This window comes from Martes martes, assembly GCF_963455335.1.
Source record: "Martes martes genome assembly, chromosome: 3".
Classification (NCBI taxonomy): domain Eukaryota; kingdom Metazoa; phylum Chordata; class Mammalia; order Carnivora; family Mustelidae; genus Martes; species Martes martes.
In genome coordinates, this window is record NC_137890.1 from 175,073,447 (window position 1) to 175,093,508 (window position 20,062).

Genomic DNA, 20,062 nt, shown 5'->3' on the forward strand with positions numbered 1-20,062 from the left:
GTTTCAGGGGTAGAATTTAGTGAGTGATTCATCAGCTGCGTATAACACCCAGCGCTCATTACCTCAAGTGCCCTCCTTAATGTCCACCAACCAGTTATCCCTTCCCCGACCCACCTGCCCTCCAGCAGCCCTCAGTTTGTTCGATATAGTTAAGAGTCTCTTGTGGTTTGCCTCCTTCTCTGTTTTTATCCTATTTTATTTTATTTTGTTTCTGCGCTACTTATTTTAATGACGGAGAGGTAAAATATTGACTCTCTACATTCAGGGAGGTCAGAGTATATTAGGAGGCAAACAAATAGCCATTGATAGGGGCTCTGTGGGTTAAGCCTCTGCCTTCGGCTCGGGTCATGATCTCAGGGTCCTGGGATCGAGCCCCACATCAGGCTCTCTGCTTGGCAGGGAGCCTGTTTCCCCCTCTCTCCCTGCCTACTTATGATCTCTCTCTCTCTATCAAATAAATAAATAAAATCTTAAAAAAAAAAAAAAAAAGCCATCGATGTGAGAGGTGCTGAGGAGAAATGTATGCAAGAGAAGCCCCGGGCTCAAGGGAAACGCTCCCAGCTACCACCGGGGAAGTCTGGAGAGGCCTTTACCCAAGAGATGACTGCTGAGCCCCCGAGGGCTTCTGAAACACCCAAGTTCCTGGTGTTTACCTTTACTCTTGCAAAAAATAAAAAATCTGAGGCAAAAGCAGAAGAAGAATTTGTTGCTATTTGTTTTGGAAATGTATATTTTCACTTTTCTTGCCAAGATTGTGTTCCTAAATCAATTGCTCATTTGTTTATGCGCCAAGTGCGCATTCAGCCTCAAAGTGGAAGTACTTGATAAACAAGCCATTTTTCTCAATTAGAACTATGCATGATGTGCTTTTTAAATAAATATATTCGTGAGTTTTATGAAAGATAAATCATATTAATGTTTACCTGCATGGTGAAAGGCTACACATTTTCTCTGTGATCTGCAATTTTGTTAAAAACATAAGTATGAAGCTTGAGTTAGGTGGAGAAATACTGTACATATAACATTAAGCCGATTCTTACCCTTAGATTTTTCTACCTACTTGCTAGAACATTTTCCCATAATTGTGCCATAGCAGTAAAAGAAAAATATAAAAATAAACAGATCTTCAGTAAGACATTTCTTTATTATTGCAATAACTATCTGAGGCAAAACCCATATTATATTACTATATCAGCAGCCACACTAGCTTAAATGACTAAATCCTAACCCATAGAGCAACAATCCAGACACACTTAGGAAATACACCTTGAAAAGAGCCATTACACCTGTAATTATGACTAGGGAGTAGCAAAAATGCAAGTTCTTCAAGTCCAAAGATAACCAGAAGTAATACATTCATCTTGAGCTCTTTGGGTCATGTTTTTCTATTTAGTTTTTTTTTCCCCTTGCCTTGAATGATTTATTTTTATTTCCTCTTATAAGGAATATCAGTCAATCCTTCAAAGGTTGCTACATTGTTCTAAATGAAAATTATAAATAACAGTATTAAATAAAAAAAAAGAAACCACTTAGATTCCTCATGTTTCTATTAGGGATGAAATAAATTTGCATTTGTTTTGTCCACATTCAGCAGTGCAGTCTTTTCTATTGCTGAAATATGCATAATTCCTCTTATTATTTTCCACCAAAGAGTCCAATAGAGCACATAAAGACATCTCCAGCAAATATGCAATCATCTTCCTCCACTCACCAAATAAAATTGGTCTCTTACCAATAAGCAAAGAAAGAAAGGAAGGAAGGAAGGAAGGAAGGAAGAAAAGAAAGAAAGAAAGAAAAGAAAGAAAGACCGGCGGGACGCCTGGGTGGCTCAGTTGGTTAAGCGGCTGCCTTCGGCTCAGGTCATGATCCCAGCGTCCTGGGATCAAGTCCCACATCAGGCTCCTTGCTCGGCGGGGAGCCTGCTTCTCCCTCTGCCTCTGCCTACCACTCTGTCTGCCTGTGCTCGCTCTCTCTAACAAATAAATAAATTTTAAAAAAAAAGGAAAAAGAAAGAAAGACCGATAGAATTGGCTTCATGCATAAAAAAGTAAAGTAAATTATTTCTGCGCTCAGCTCTGGTGGCAAAAAACAGCTATCTGTCACTAAGACTAACTCAATCATTACTGCTCCCCATAGCATCTCCACACCAGAGAATTTTCATTATTTAAAGGGGATGCCTGAGAAGAGCAACAGTAACACAGAATAATGAATCACAAATGATAGAATTTCAGGATGGGGCTGAAAATTTACTTCTCCATAGGCACCCCCTCAATTCTTACCAGGTGAGATTCCCATAACAGATGTTATCAAGCCAGACTTGCAGAGTGCATGCTTACAAGCTGATTCCCAGAATATTTTCTGGGTGAGCGCAAAACAACTTTTTAACTTTTGCTCAATCTTCAAATAGCTAGATCAATAGCATGATAGGACATTTTTTAACATCTTGAAAATTAGGGTGTATTAAATCGGAATGGCATATGAATGTAATCATGCTCGTCCCTTTTAATTTGAATGCAAATACTGGGTAGGTATGTTCATACAAAATTCAAAGTGATATCTCTTCTGTAGTATTTTATTTAAATCTCTCTGGTTATTAATTTCTACTTTTCAGGCATGTTCATGAAATTGTGTAAAGCATTTCAGTCCTCCTCACTGACAAAACAAATGTTGATTCTTCTTCTAATTCTTTTTTTTTTTTTTTTTTTTTTTAATACATGTTGATCCTGACCCAGCACAGCAGTTACAAAGACACGGATAAATTAGATCCCTTCCCACATTCACCGCTACCCTAATTCTGGGGGGTACCCCGAACTCTAAGACAGGAAGCTGGTTGCCTCTCTCTATATTTCACTCTTTCTGCTGCTTTTGTCTGACACAGAGCTGGCCGGCATGTCATTACATAGGGAAGAAAATTGACTTTATTCCCTACTTGTTCTGATACAAAATTTTATTTTGAGTCCCATTATAATAAAATAAAAGAAGAGACAGTTTGAAGACAGGATTCATTAGCTTTGGGCCAGTGATTTAGATAAGGTTAAACCTCTTCAGAGTCAAATACAAGATGAATAATCGTAAGTGAACATAAAGCTCATCTAACAATGTGGAGATTCGGATACGCGCTCATCTCTGTCTGCCCACGTTGGGCTGGCCTCCATTTTGTCTGCTAAAAAGAACTTCCATCAGAGGGAGATTTTTTTTTTCTTTTTTTCTTAAAGAAATCAAGTTAGATGAAAGCTTATTTTAGGGACAGGGCTATACTATTTCTCTTTTTCCAAAGGAAAATAAAAACCTTAATTTGGAACAAACTCAAAATAGAATAATTACTAAAAGAAGTATAAATGCTGAATTTGTGATTCCAAAACGCCTTCTGAAGCCTCAATAGGGAATGCTCCATTTATATTATATTGTAAATCAAGGGAGCATTATACCAAGCAAGAATGTGATCAGCTGAACGGAGCATATTGCATAAAAGCACACAGTTTTAAAATATGTGCAATAAAGTATCCTTCTGTTATCTGGTATGTATGCCTGTGTGCTGGTATGTTTCTGTTGATCTTTATTGCATTCTCGGAAACATGCCACATATGTAACTCTTCTCTCCCCTCCCAGCTTTCCTTGCCTTCAGAGTTCAGGGGCAAACTCTGCAAAGGTTACACTTTCCTCATTGCATAAAAGAAGCTAAACAATAACACAAAGAAACACCAGATAGCTGTGATGTTGGCCTTTTCATAATCTTCAGTTCCTCTCTACTTAGCAGCTGAAAATGACAGTTCTGAAATTTTTGGAGGGGGAAAAACACCTTAAAAACAGACAATCAGACTTTTACACACTCTGCCATAATCTTTTAACGGTTAGACAGCAGGGCTCAGCTTCTACAGCGGGAAGTCTCTTGTGTGTTCTCTGGTTTTATAAACAATACGAGCCTTTCTCCTGTCTCTCTCCGACTTCCAACGTAGATTTTGTTGTTGTTGTTTAAAATTCTACCCTGTCATCTCCGCAACTTCCTCCACTCACACTTAGTCTTCAATAATAAATGATAAAAGGAAATGGAATAAATTCCCCTTAATGAGGAAATTTTCACCTGGCGTAGAGGAGCTGGGGAAATCTATTAACCGGCTGGAGGAACGCCGGCAGCATGGCAATTACCAAGGGAGCCAGCACACTTCACACAGTCCTCTCTTCCACTTGACTGGCTTTTATCTGATCCACCAACTCACAAGTAATACTAAACAAATTTCTCTCCAGATTGCACAAGCTCTAATGCGAAAATGAGCACTCCACTTGGCCTACGATTACGGGATGGATGGGCTTGCGATTTTATTACTGTCTTCTTTTTAAAAATCCCCGAAAAGGCAGAAGCTGAGAAAAGCATGAGGGCCTGATCCTCAGCAATGACACCTGCTTTTAATAAGGACGGAAAAAAGAGTAAGATTCGTGTTCTCTGCCCTGAGACCCCACCCCCCCCAGTCAGCCTTCCCCCTGACTCTTTCTTGCATGGCTTCAAGGATTCTTTTTGGCATTTTGCAGGTTCAAGACCATGCCCCAATCCCAATAATGCAAGCAGGGGAGAGGTTATTTGTCTTCTCATCTTTTTTTTTTTTTTTTCCCTCAAGGAGAAATGCAAGATTTTCCTTAAGAGAAATGCAAAAAACGTTTTTCAAAAGCAGCAGTCATGTTTAGAAAAGCAAAGGATGAGACCTAGGCAATTGGGTAAATACCGCTATTTTCTCTTAATTCTTCAAAGCACGATGCTTTGTTACTATATAGCCGTGAGGTCTTTGGAGGAATTAAAGAACACCTTGATCTTTACCTCTCATCTACAGGGCAAACAATCCCCAATGATCCAGTGTTCATGGGAAAGCACACCAGCATGAAAATTATCTATGAGGATCTAGGTCCACTTAGCGCTATTGCAATATGCTACAATCTTACAAGTGTTGACTTTCGAGGGACCAGACACTTAAAACTGTATTTCACCTTAAAGGCTACTAAAAACAACAGAATCAAACAAAGAAGAAAAGCTTATGAGCAAATGATACTGTAGATACTTTTTAAGCAGGTAATTTTTAATCCATGAATCTTAACATTCATTTTTTTTTAGCCAATCTTTAGTGATCACAATAATCCAGAATTACTATGGTACTATTTTCGATCTGGTAAGAACAACTTACATAATTCTGATTATAGTATCATGATTATAGTCTATGGATACCACGTAATAATAATGGGGAAAATGACCTAATATAGGTTAAGTTCATTGTAATTTTTGAGCCATAATAAATCACATTTTATATCTCACTGATTCCTAGCTGAAATGCTGTGACTCTCTCGTACTCTGCCAAAGATTTGGTAATGATAAAAAACAAACAGAAAGCACCCTGTCACAGTAGTAAGTCATGTCTATAATTGTATAAGAAGGTGTTCTGTTACATTCAAAAAAGAATGTTTTTACCAAACAACTTTCACCTGATCAGATTGAACTAAAGGGCAAAGTGCATACCATAGAATACTGCTTCTCTTACTTCTGATCAATAAATTTACTTATAATTTTAAATCCATTCAATAGGTCCTTTCCCCCAAATTAAGATGTATTCAGTAAGTGAAATCCTGGCTTTTCCCAAAATATAGGTTTTTTATATGTCCAGAATTTAAATCCAACAAAAACAAATGTTGTATAAGGCCTTAGTAGAAAACTGAGATTAAATGAGCATTCTTTGATGTTATAAAATTTGTTCTTTCACAAATAAATTTATTTGGAAGTCCTATATTTTACAACCTCTCCATGATCTTTGTTTAAAGAAAGTCCTATTTCCACAGAGTAGTTTTCCACCTACCAGATGTGTTGTTCCAAGCAACAACAGTATAATTTTCAATATATAACCTTCTTTGACTTCTAGAAACTATTACTTAGAATCTTATTAAAATAAATTACTTAACTGAATCTTATCTACTGATAACTGCTGCATAGATTTTTTTCTTGCTAAATGTAACATACATAGGAATAATTTCTGACCAAATTTTTTAGTTCTTGCATGAGCAAAAGTAAGCCCATTCTAGAAAGGGGGGGATAAAATGGAAAGTCATTTCTAGGAGGATGTGGAAAAATTCTAGTTTTAAATTCCTGATAACACATCACATTAGATCAGTTAATTCGAGGATTACTACCTACATGGAAATCAAAAATCTTTATCACTGAGTGTTTTTCAGAAGAAGACATAAAAATAAATATTAACACCCTGGACAACAAAAATTCTCACTTACTTCATGCTAATGACTATATACTCAAGAGCAAATTGAGTAGCTCTCCCTTCAAGCTGCCTAGAGCAAAGGATGGTCAATTATAACAGTCCATCAGCTAAAGAGTAGGCGAGGCTGGAGAGGGCTAGGTAGGGGAGGGTAGGGTAGGATAGGGTAGGTAGGATTAGGTAGGGGAGGGTTTGAGGCAGTATGTGTAATATCACCACGGCCATGTTCACACTGAGGCGATGGCCGTGATTTTATCATCATTATGTGTCATTGGCAAAGAGTGTCTAACCGCCTATTTCAGCCCTAAGTAAATATCTCTGGCCAAACCTAGAGTCAGGCACCAATTCTACGGAAAAAGCAATCCTATCCATCAGACAGAATGATAAATCTGTGAAGTGTTTGGCACAATGCCAAGCAGGTAAATAAGTGCTTCACAAATGTAGATGTCAGGGCATGGGGAAGAAGGGAAGAGCGCAGGCACAAGGGAGGAGAAAGAGGGAGAGGAGGAGAAAGAGAAGCAGGGGGAGCGATTCATCAGAACAAAACTGGTAAGTCCTTTAAATGCGGCCCCGTCATCTCAGCATTTCTCCCACTTCTCCTCTCCTCTGCAACATTCCCGTAGCTCTCCCCTGACATGAGGGCCAACGTACTCGGCTCTCCTTGCAAATCACAACTGATCTTCTGCAGAGCACGTGCACCCAAGCATTTTCTATACCGTGGGGAGGCATGGCCACTACCTTACACTCCTTAGGACAGAAATCATGCATTTCACCTCCAAGGCCGGACTCAGGGACTCTGCGCCACCATAAAGAGACTTCAGGTATGAAAGGGCAGGTGAAAAAATTCTGGGGGTCAGTGAGTGATTATCTAGCTTCTGTCACTACAGCTGAGGCAGACGATTTAGTGTAAATGTATTCTCCATTGTACACCTCAAGAAATTTTTACTGACCTGCATTAACATGGAGGATAAGGTGTTCGCATCTTATTTAAAGAAAAAATATATGTGTATGTATGAAAGCCTCTATATAGACAGTCTTCTATTTGAAATATGCCAAAACGTGAAAGGAAAACCCTTATCCCAGCCCCACATACCCTTGAAAATTCTGTTTACATCTTTTAAAGGTGACTCACCAGGGCTTTTTCCCTGCCAGGCCCCTGTGTTTCCCCCACAAGGGTTCCAGAGAAGGGCACATCCCTTACAATGCTTCTGCTCTAAGTGGGGTCAACAATTCAGGCAGGAAAACACACAGCTCACAACTTGACAGCTAAGGAGGAACTGATTTAAAAGTCATATCTCTAAAAAGAAGCTTTGAAAAGGGTTAGTGATTAGAACCGCAGGCAGAAGCCCTGGGCTAGATTCCTTACTTTCCTCTGACTGCTGTGACAGAAAGCATGACACACACCTCAATTTGACTCAGTTTCACCATCCACGAAAATAGAATAGTGATATTTCCCACTCGTATCATAATGGAAATGCACCTTAAGGTCAACAGAGAAATATAGATCTCTTATAAATAATATACCTTTTTTGCCCTAACCTTCTCCACTGGTTAATTAAATTAGAACCTTCACTACACTTGTAAATATTAGTGAACGTTTCTCACAACAACTTTTAAGAAAATTTGCAATTTTGAAAACCTGGGTAGTTTTTTGTTTTTAATCAAAAAATATAAAAATTTTGGCTCATTGTCTACAGGCAATATAGATTTTATAATGCATATGTAGGTATTATAATGCTTCCAATATATATGTCTCCATTTGATAATTTAAAACAGAGAAATCCCCTTTTATTAGAAAGCAGTTTATTCAAAGTCTTCCTACCTAATCAGTAATATATAGTCACTTAAAAAAATGAAAATGTGGAGATGCTGATTTACAATGTCTTCCAACACAGTGAATTTGTATCTTGGACTATATATTTTTCAGGTAATCATTCTGTGGGTCTCTTGAAACAACCAGGAACTATAAATGCATTTTCCAATTTCTCTTCTTTATCATGACTAAGAAATTCTGATTTTCATTTTCTACCAAGAATATGTATTCATTTATTTAATGGGCATATTATCACACAAATATTTTTGAGTTTTTGCTTGATGGAAGACACTGTCTGCCAAGGCTCAAGAAAATATATGATCAATAAAGAACTGGAAGCCATTTGTGTCTGTTTCGGAGCTGATGCTATGCCTTAGCATAGTGAACTTTATTCTGTGTTCACACAAATCAGCAAAAGCTCTTAAGAAAAGCTTATAATAAAAGTCTATTAAGACATGATATTTGCAATTTGCCTTAATGGAATGTACAATTTAATTGGAGGATGGTACCCACATGCATCAAATAATTAGAGAACACTGAAATGAAACTATGTGCTTCCAACTACTACCTACATTGAACAAATAGGTAGATAATATCCACTTTAATTTCTGTTCATAGACTTAATTTCTTTATAGTAAGATTCTCACTTTTATGAAACATAGTAGAAACATAACAAAATAAGAGCAAACATGATTTGTTGCTTCCTAAGTAAAATTCATCCATTTACCCACTTCCTCTCTTTTCTTGCATATTTGGTTCTTAGAGTCTAGTTCCTGCTCTTTCCTCCAGATCATCAAATTCGGTAGACTTGCTCAATTCTCTCGCTCTCTACTCTCCCTAAACCACACAATATTGTTGAAAGTGTCTTCTGATTTTGTTTATTCTGTTTTAAAATTTCTCTTTTCTTGGCTCCCCTGGCATTGGGATATATTGAAGGATTGGGGGGGGCGCATATTGAAGGGATATATGCTGTCCTTGGATTCCGCAAGTCCTGAACTTAAATCCTGGTTCCAATGGGCACTACCTCTGAAATCTCAAAAAGTTTACTTAAACATCTGAGCCATTGTTTCATTTATAAAATATGAGGTAGGGAGGCACACCTTCTAGGAACTCTTAAATGAACGCTTTATGTGAGGTAACATATGCAGAGGTCTTAGAGCTTTTGTTTTTAACCTCCATTTAACTTTCCTGGATTTGTGTTCCTGCCTCTAGTTGGTCTGTTAAAAGTGTCTGTCTTCTGTATAGCCATGAGTATATATTTAACCTTCAAATACAGATTATAAACTCAATGAAGACAGGTTAATGACCAACAATTATCCATCAACAGATGGCACTGACCTAGTACCAAGCCTTGCACATAGTAGGTACCTAATAAATACTAATGACTGAGTAGATGGTCCAATAAGCCATTTAGTAATGCCATTTAGTAAATACATAACTCATCATGCTGAGATCTGAGAGAATGACATAGAGATAATCTATTAATTCTTGACTATTAATAGGTACATGCAAATTATGAGTATATGTTATTTTAAATCAACTTAAGATTTTTTGAACTATCAATATTTAAGAATCAATACACACAAAATACATATCTATTTTTTGAATTATCTAAATATCACTCTGAAACATTTTGAGTAAAACATTTATTTTGCCCATGCCAGAATCAAGTTCTCTCTCACGCTTTCAAAATACACATTTGTAAATGCTATTTAAATACTGAATTTAATGAAGACTCTCAGAACATTAAATATTTGATGTAAACTTTTACATTCTATCTGATTCAATAAATTGTTAGTTAAAAAAAATTAATGGGGGCCCATCAAATCTATGATATCACCTAAAATATCTTATCACATGGAACATAAAAACACATTAAAAATAAAGTCTATTTTTGGCATTTGTTCACAGGGGCATAGAAATTCCCACAGTAATACTCCTTTTTCAAATAGAAAAAAATAATTTTCTCATGTAAGTTCCAATTTTTAGTATTCTTGACGTGGTTTATTAGATAAGTGATTTAGGGTATAAAAACAAACCATAGAATGGTAATATGTAGTAATTGATAAAATTATTTTCCTTTAGAGTTAATTATTTCACACATAAAATATGTTATATATTCATCTTAGTTGCATGGCTTCCCAGTAAAATAAGAATGGAGTTTGCTTTTTTGTGTGTTGTTATATTTTGTTTTGTTTCTAACTAGAGAGAAACTAAGACTCAGAAATATAGTGTGAATTGGTGGTGAGGTGAGAGGACATCACTCATTTTCTGCAAATCAAGACAATGGGTTCCACAAAAGTGTCCAATCATCACCATTCCCACATTCATCTATACTTAGTATATATATGCATGTTCAGACTGGAGTGGGGAAAACAACCAATGGTATCACAAACATATATCCAGAATAAAGTATCATCGAAATTATAACATGCAATTATATTTTATATATAAGGAAATATATATATTTCTTTCCTTAAATTATCTCTATATTTGATACCCTTTAAGACTAAAATTTTTCATTATTAGGGTTTTTTTTCGATCAGAAAGTACAAATTATCATGAAAAAGCAAAGTGTTGACATTTTTCTGTCTTATATCTAAGTTTTAACAACTTTTAGGTGACACTTTTCCCCAAGAAAACTTTAATCAAATATAAGCACAAAAGGTTCTTGTCTGGTTTTGCCATGCCTCATGAGCAACTTAAATAAAAAGCCAATAGAAACGAACATGTGTAGGAGAGGACATTCAAAGGGAGTGTTCCAGCTAAGGTGACACCTGCATTATTACATCTGCCAGAAGTTTGTGGCTGCAGGGAAATGGCCAACTTTACTGAGCTCAATTTAGCACTTGAATGCCCAAGTGGAACTCACCAGGTTTGCCCTAGATTGTTTTCCTAAGCAGTAGGCACACCTATGATTTTTCAGCACCCACCAATGGACACGGTTTATCACACCGGACATGGGGATGTTCAGATGACAATAGGACCCTCGAAAGTGTTACTTTACTCTTTCCGACCGCATCGAATATAGCAGTAAGTGGCGGTGAAGAAGGAAAAGAATATTGTCAGAATTAAAACAGTAAAAAAAGAAGGCTATAGGATATTGGACAAAAGCAATTACTGGATAATTTTTACATTAATCCACAGTACATTGTATTTATATTAACAACTAATAGAGAAATAGATCCAAATCTAAGCCCTCTATACTTACATAGTGGAAACTGTACAATGGTCATATCCCCTATTCTTAAACCTCTAAATTGGATGACAACAGATTCATTTTGATATGTCAATCAGAAATAGCCAAAACACCCAAAAATCAAAATAAAGAAATAAAAAAATTAAAAAGACACGAGCAGAAGATAAGCAGATGCTCAGACCTGGTAATTGGCACCCTCGTGGTTTTTTTCTTGCCTGTTCATGTTAGGTTTTTTTTTTTTTTTAGGTATCATTATTATCTTTCAACCTAAAATTGCTAATCCAACTTGATATTATAAATTGAAATGTTTGGAGTGTAATGTCCTAAAATAGTCCCTGCTCATAAACAAGCTTTATTACAGTTGACTTCCTTCCTTACTTGTAGCAGAAGGGGTTCAACTGAGAGATCCTTGTACTTATACTTGTCTATAAATTACTAACATAGTTGAAAACTTTATCATAGTGCTACTTCTCTGGTGATGGGACTGTCATCCTCTATTGACTACTGTTACTATATTGAAAGTGTCTATTATATGTAAACTTGTTTCCCTCAGACACTGTTTAATTCATCTTTCCACACTCCTCAACATACATGTACAAATATATGTGTGAATACATACATATATTCATATGTGTGTGTGTGTGTGTGTGTATACATATACACATATTTACATATAGCACAGGAGTGAAATTTCAAACATCCTGAACTCTGGAGTCCGGCTCAGGTTTGATCTCATACCTGTCATTTATTAGTATGTGATAGCAAGGAAGTTGCTAAATATCTCAGTGCCTCAGCTTACAAATGTAAAATCAGGATAATTACTGATCTCCTTAGGTTGTGGTAAAAATTAAATGAACAGTGACTGATATGTAGTCAATAAATTTTCTGATTATTGTCTTACACTTGGAAGGCACTCAGAATTGTTTGATTGAATCAAAATTTGGTTTTCTCTATTAAAAGATATAATTTTAAATCCATTCTTTTGTTACTTTAGGGAATCAGTTATATCAGGAGAACCTAGCTGATGAAGACACTTGACATTTGATTTATTTGATTTATGGTATACTTGTACTTTTGCCCTTCAGGTTAGGTTTATTTGCATGACCTGAATTGAATCTATCTATATGCTAATGGAGGAAAGGATTACAGGTGAGGTTTTTGTACTCTTTAATAGATCAAAATAAGTTTATTTTTTTCTTGTAGTGAGTATTTATGAAAATGCTATATGGGAGTAGCATTATGTATGAAAGAGTGTGGGGAAAAATAGACATATTAAAATGTGGATAGCTCAGTTGTGAAAGCCAATGGACAGAGCTTATGCAAACGTCGCAGCTCCACTAAAAACTGTGACTGAACTTTTTTTAAACTCCCTGCAAAGTGATCCAGTAACATGAAGTTAACAGGTTAAACACCTAAATCCCAGTACATATGCATTACAGGCATTGGAATCCTATATGATACAACTCACATCACACTGAGTAAAGAGAAACTTTTCAAAACCTAAAGAAATTCACCATAAAATATGTTATCACTCTAGGTCGATTAATGCTACTACACCAGCTTATAAATTTGGGGAACTTCCTAGAACCGGCAACTTTCCTAGCCTGCCCTTGGGCAACGATAAACAATTTAAGAGGAAAAGGAGAAAGTCAGTGAACTCAAGTGGGGAAGCTGTCTGAATAATGGCTATCACCTGAGTTGGTAAGAATGGCTATTGCTTTGGAAGTCTCCCGAGGGCTGCCATTGCTATGTTCGTGTACTGGAGATGGCAAACCGAGTTCTGATGGGAGCAAGCACTTGCAGCCTGGACACTGAGTTGATTATTCTGACACTGGTCTAAGGTCTCATCGCCCCTGAACTCGGCTGGGATTTCATATATTATCCTCAGCATGACACATGTTCATCTCCACCAGGCAAGGAAAGGAATTTCTATAATTTTCACCTTCTCACGGACATGGAAAACTCAGTTACTTCCATAATGCCAACCTCATTACAAACAATGTTTTGTTTTCCCCATTCCAGCCCATGGACACTCACATATACTAAATACATGGGTATATTCCATTTAGGAGTCAAATTCTGAACTCCATCTCAGATGACTGTATGTAAATACAAATCATAGACTGGCCATCAATCTGAATGATGTTCTCATCCTCTGCCAGTTAAGATGTTTATTGGATTTTAGAAGAATTTTAGCACGATTAACAACTGTAAAACAGAAATTTTTGTTCATTAGCATAATGGAGTGTTATTGATCTTCTGATAAGAATAGCATTTGTATTACTTGCTATCACAGCTTCTTTTAAAAAAATACATCTGGTATTAAAACAAGTGACAGTGCATCATCAAGAAAGTTAAGAAATGGCATATTGTAAAATACATAAGCAAATGTAAATTGTGTGACTCTAAAAAATAGTCTTTATTTTTTTAATATATATTTTATTTATTTATTTGACAGAGAGATCATAAGTAGACAGAGAGGCAGGTGGGGGCAGCAGGCTCCCTGCTGAGCAGAGAGCCCGATGCGGGGCTGGATCCCAGGACACTGAGATCATGACCTGAGCCGAAGGCAGAGGCTTAACACACTTAGCCACCCAGGCGCCCCTAAAAAATAGTCTTTAAATGTATCTGTATGAAATCACAAAATACTCTTCATTATAATAAGTAGCTTTTTCATTTTCGGGGGGAAATGAGGGAAAACCTTCTTAGGCATTCACGGTGTGCCAAGTGTCCTTTACATTTATGTTGTTTAAGTTTCACAATAAAACTATCAAGCAGACATTAGCAGAAAGCATGTGAGGCCAGAGAAAGAAGGGAGGTCACGTGCAATTCCACAGTGGGGAAAACTTCACACCTATCTATCTGACTAGCTACAGAGCCTGTACTCTTTCCAACACACAAGAAAGGAACCAAGTGAAATTTAACCCACATCTGGCATTCTATACTTTGTCCCTTCTTTAAGTTTCCCCTTTTCTCCCAGCTGAGATCCCCGGTACCTGTTTTCCAGGGGACCTATCAGAAAAGTGCAAAGGGACCTCAGCACACTGGCAGCAGAGAGATGCCAAGGAGAGAGAATTTGGGGGCCATGTCAAATCACACCAAATAGTTACCTCCTGGGTCTACAAGGAAAGTCTGCCTTTCCAAGGCTGGAACAGTCGAGATTTTGAAATAAAGTGAGCCACAGATAAGTGTAAATGAAAAAGAACTGATCTTCATAAACTTTTTGCAAACTGGCAATGTGTAATTCAGCTATATAATGTCAACTGCTAATAAAGTTATTATTATTGTTGGAGTAGTATCTGCCTTGATGACTAAGCCTTCTTGGATATGCAGAGGCTGAGAAAAAGCAGCAGACACCATAATCTAGGGTAACAGTGAAGATAACCAAAATAGGACAACAAAACTCAAGTCCTACACCCTTACACTCCATCAGCTATGATATCCATTCAATTTCGGCCTCTATGTACCACACAATGACTGAGACAGGTAGCTTCAGTGGACATCTATTCTTTTTTTTTCTTTCTTTAACTTATTTAACACTTCTAAATAACAGTCATTTTCGAATTGCTATGTGTGCATCTAGGATACTCCAAAAACAAAAACAAAACAAAACAACAACAAAAAAAACAAACAAAACCCCCCCCCAAAAAACCAAGAAGAATTAAACAGTAAAGTATCATTCAGAAAACAGTGAGTTCAAGGTTTAGGTTTACCAACACCATGGATCACCTGTGGAGTCCTTAAGACAAAAGATGACTTTAAATATAATGTTTTAGACCATTCTAAATTATTAAAAGCTTTATATATAAATTTTTAATGTTGATCATTATGGACAATAGAAAATATGTCTATTTACAAATGTGCTTATGCCAGAAAATGAAACCTAAAAACATTAAATTATCAGCAAATAAATGTAAGAGAATGTGGAAATCAGAAAGATAAGTGATCTGTAACAATAAGTGGGTCTAATCCTCCAAGGACATTTTTCACTCTCAATATACACTTATTTCCGCTTAGTTACAATCTCAACCTGCTTTCTGATTGCAACAGAAACTTCAATTAAACACAGAATTTGTCCAAAAATCAGAATGTATATCAAGTGAAAATTTAAATCACAACAGCTGCTATTTTTCACCCCAGGTCTCTCGCACTGCTACAACCGTCACACTCTAAGTTTCTAGCACCCTCCTGTGGTTTAATTGGAGTGGTTTCCTAGGCATTTGAAATCAGTTGTCTGAAACTGGAAGCCGTAGAACAGACTATAATTCAACATGGAAGTTCTGCTGGCCTCGTAAACCAAAGAAAGGAAACCTCAAATCAGCAAAATTCTAAGATGAATGTATAGGCTCAATTGTTAACGTATTTGCTGTCTAGGGTTCATTTTATGTGATCACTAGGAAGGGTGACTTAAAAGCAACCACAGCTAGTTTCATTTTTGGCAGAGTGGAATCCCCCATTTTCAAAACCAAGCATTTGTTGTGGGCAACTGTTCAACAGATGAAAAAGAACTTCGTTTTGCTCAAAAAGAAAAGCAAGTGTTATTACTGCCCAGTTCGTGTGCATCTTGATTAGGTAAATGCAGTGACTCAATCATATGTCACAGATGAAGGTTTTGAGAACTTTCCAATGTCTTCAACATTTTAAGTGATTAATATTTTTACATTTACTCTAATCATTTGAGGATAACTTACCCAAAAAAAAAAAAAAAACCATTTCCTTCTCTCTAAACATGTGCCTAGGCTTGTAATTGAGACCTTTTTCCAATAATTGTGTATTTCCAAACATTCTTAAAGGCAGGAAGTTAAAGAGGATTATACTCTCTCTCTCCTAGGTTGGTAAATGTTCCTCTTATCAAAGATCCATGATTAAAACCTATCTGTGATTTCATAAGCCTGAGGTGCCCCAACAAACGGTCTTCTCATGAAAAATAAAGAAGTAGATTTTAAAGCACTGATGTTATCAGAATATTCCGAACATGAAATGAAATTTTAAAAATAATTGGCCATGAAGGAGATAAAAATGTAAATTAGTGAGAGGTAAAGAATCTATTAACAGAACTTGAATGTGGCTTATTTGTATGCTGAACTTGAAGTCCTAATGTTAAAAATATCAGTAGAATGCAAGAGGAATACATTTGCTCATCAATATACAGCAATATGTAGGTTGATATTAAGAGAAAAACTGACTTCAGAACTTAGAAATATTATAGAAAATAAGAATATTATTCATTCATTATTGATTAATAACATTTTGATCTAGGTAATTTTTGGTAAGTTAAGTAGCACATGAATTCATAGATGTACACCAATTTTTATAACTTCAAAATACTTAATAAAAATACCACTATGTTTGACGGCAATGGAAGGGGTACAAGTCTGTTAAAAAGATAACCTTTCAAAAGGTAAACATGTAAAACTGCTATTTCTTGATGGCTACTGCTTACCAACCTTGGCACTACAAACTTCACTGAAGAATTTTGAATTGAAGAATTTCGGCCAAACGCTTGAGGGTAAGAGGAAGACAAAAGCTGCACAGAAGGTATCTGGAGCGAATCAGAACAACACTGCCTTACCTGTTGAGCCCTTTCAGTGTCTTTTCCATGTTTAGAATGTCACGCATCTTATACAAAAACCACTTGTCAATGGACGTGAGCTTCATAATCTCATCAAGGGACATGTTTTCTTCCAAGGCCTGCCAAAAGGAGAAGAGATACTTTCTTTGGCAAACATTTTATAAACGTCTTATTTGGTTGGAAACATGTAGCAACCATTCCTCTCCATGTTATTCAGAGAGCTTGAGGCTATAGACTGAGAATGGAACCGATATTATATCATTGATGTTCCTCCCAATAAACCTACCAATGCTGCCAACTATATCCACTAATGGCGTGTTGAGGAAGGAGGTGTCTTGAGTTAATCAGAGCAGTCTGTGCTCAGAAAAATCCCCCTGACAGGCTCTGCTTCCCCGCTTTTTATATAACCATGTTGCTAATTATATCCTAAATTTGGTACATCTCTTTGGAGTTAAAGAGAATCTCTTGAAGCTACAGTTAAGTCAAATTGGTAGGAAAATCTAGCATCAATATGATGATCATTTAACTTGTATTTTGGAAAATTACCCTTTGGCAAATACCATAGTGTTATTACCTCATTCCACACTCACACAAACCAGTCAGTGAAAATTTATGGATCGAATCTGGCTTACTGTTATTTCTTTAGAATATTTCCTCAGAGAGGACTTCAAACAAAAAATTATTTTGAATCAGTTACTATGACTTTTGTGCTAAGACAGGCATTTTACAAAATCCTAATATATTCCAAAACAGTGTAGCAATAACTTCTGTTCTGATAGGCAGCTCAGCTTTTTCCACAAGCTTACTTTAGCAATTTCTCAGAAGTAAAATTACAACTATGGGTCATTAAGCTGAGTAGAAAAGGCAATGGAAAGAAGAGATAAACGCTCAAAACCCAAACCCTGATATTCAAAAGATGTCCACTCTTCTTCTTTACTATTTTTAGATGTATGTTTATACTCAAGGAAAATTAATAATCAGATAATACTCCAAAACCACATATTCTAGAAATGGTACACTATATTTTAAAATCCCATTAAGAAATGTATGTAACTAGTAATTCTGCTGTTATATTTCAACCCGAGGAGCTTAATTTTCTTTAAACTTTCACTGATTTCTAGCACCAGAGAGAGGCAATGATTATAAGTGTTGAGAGACAGCACAGCTCATAATTCTGTCGACTAGCGTAAGACGACACCTAATGGGAATACTCAAAGCCTTGCTCATTTTATAATTCTATTCATGTTTCTTTTGTTTAATTCTCCCTGTATATTGCCAGTATTCTGTCTCATTTTCCAAGTGATTAAAGGTGCAATTAGCTGTTGGCCATCAACACTATGAGGGGGATAGAACCTTAAGTCAGTGACACTTTTGACAGAGCAGAGGAAGTTTTCACATGATCCCACACTCTCGAGACCTCGCAGTTGTCAGAGGGCCTAGAATCTTGGATTCATTTCACCACGAGGAAGGACAACTACAGTCACACCCACGGAGTCTGACTGAGAGCCAGGTCCTCCCCGTCTTACGAACTCATCTTCAAGCACCCCAGCTTTGCCGCGTCACACAGCTACCACGAAGTTCACAAGGATCCCAAACAAGTTTGAGGTTACTTTAATGTTTCCCACATCAAAAATAATGCCCTGTATTCTCCCCAGATCGAAAGAGGTGATGATCCAGTCATCCTGAAATAAGATTGCAGCAAAAATCAGGCCTCAGGGCAACTTGCCCTTTTGTAAGGACCATGAAAGTGAGGGAAGATTTACTCACACCTTTCATTCTCTTTCCCCTTCAGCCCTCCACAGTCCTCACTCTCTTTGTCAAAATCACCAAGTTCCTGGTTGCTGGGGCAATGAACAGTAATGACGACCTCTAACAAACAGAAATCAGTTCCTTCCGCCGGCAAGCTGGCAGACAATAATTTATACCTCAGACCCTGTCCTTCTTGCTTGTATGGAGGGTGCTCTGTGCGAGAAAGGACCTCCACACATTTCCCCTGAAATCTCATCCTTTATAAGTCTGTTAGAAAAGAATGAGAGATTTGCTTGAGCTTTACAGCCTTGCCAGGAACTTGGAAATACTTCCCTTTTTCATCCCCCTCAAAATGGCAGAAATAGGATTACTAGGCTTAAGGAAAAAAATCCATTAACTGCCCCTTGTCTGGAAAGAAAAAAATCATATGTATATGAATATGGTGGAATGCTTTTTTTTTAAACAAAAGACTGAAATAAGAACAATAAAGAAGGTGAAAGGCTCTCTGGAATAAGCTCTCATCGCTGCTATCATCCACCCCCACCGAAAAATGTTAATTCTCTATTACCATGGAACTCAATATTGAGAAATGTCCATCGAAAGACACTAGCACCTGCCAGAATTTCAATGGAACTTAATGTTCTGCATTCAGAAACCATAAAGGTGAGGAGAGTATACATTATATGCAACGAAGGAAACATTCCCTCCCCTTCTCCCCTCTCAGCAGGACTCAGTATATGGACATGAAAGTTGCAGTGAGTTCAAAATCATTCACAGCATTTTGCTGTTGCTACAAAGGCAAATTACAAAGACAGATTTCCTCTTTAAAGACAAAATTCATATTTTCATCAACTCGTCCCACATGCACACACGCATGTATAAAATGGTCAGCGGGGCTTTGTAGCTCCAGGGTGGTTTGATACTGTTGGAGGATTAATGCCTAAGCTTCCTTAAATGTCAAAAAGCCATTCAGGGATTTCTGACCAGACAGGTCCCAGCTGCCCAAGTCACCTTTTATAAAATCAGATGAGCTGAAACTTCAAAACCCTACGCATAGTAAACATGAAGGGAGATTAATATGGCATTTAATTTGCATAAAAGGGAACTAGGGGGTGGAAGTGAGAACTGTGGGGCTTTTTTGTTCTAAAAATAAGACGGATAAAATAATTACACAAAAAAGCCTAGAATCACGGAAGATCTTTATAGTCATTGTTGTCTAAACACAGAAAAAGATGCAAATAAAGATTATTCTAAAGTCTGAGGTAGCATATACTAAATGATACTATTTTATGCATCTTCCTTTCTAAAATACAATTTCATACATTTTCAAGGAACAAGTAATCCAAGGGATAAGAAATGGCAGGTCAATACAATCAGACCTACTTAAGAGTATTGATAAGATATATACTAAAAGGAAGGAACATTTTATCTATGTGATCATCCTTTAAACCTGCAATGTGTTCTTCAGTCCAGGTTCAAACCAA

The 20,062-nt window shown here is 36.8% G+C and overlaps 1 protein-coding gene across 1 annotated transcript in view; it reads right to left on the reverse strand.

Annotated features, from left to right (window-relative positions):
* Positions 1-20,062, reverse strand: part of CPS1 (carbamoyl-phosphate synthase 1) — a 122,449-nt gene that overhangs the window by 44,257 nt on the left and 58,130 nt on the right. The window contains exon 21 of the mRNA XM_080799079.1: positions 16,830-16,948. Coding sequence (XP_080655205.1) covers positions 16,830-16,948 — 119 coding nt within the window. The remainder of the gene's footprint in view (positions 1-16,829; positions 16,949-20,062) is intronic.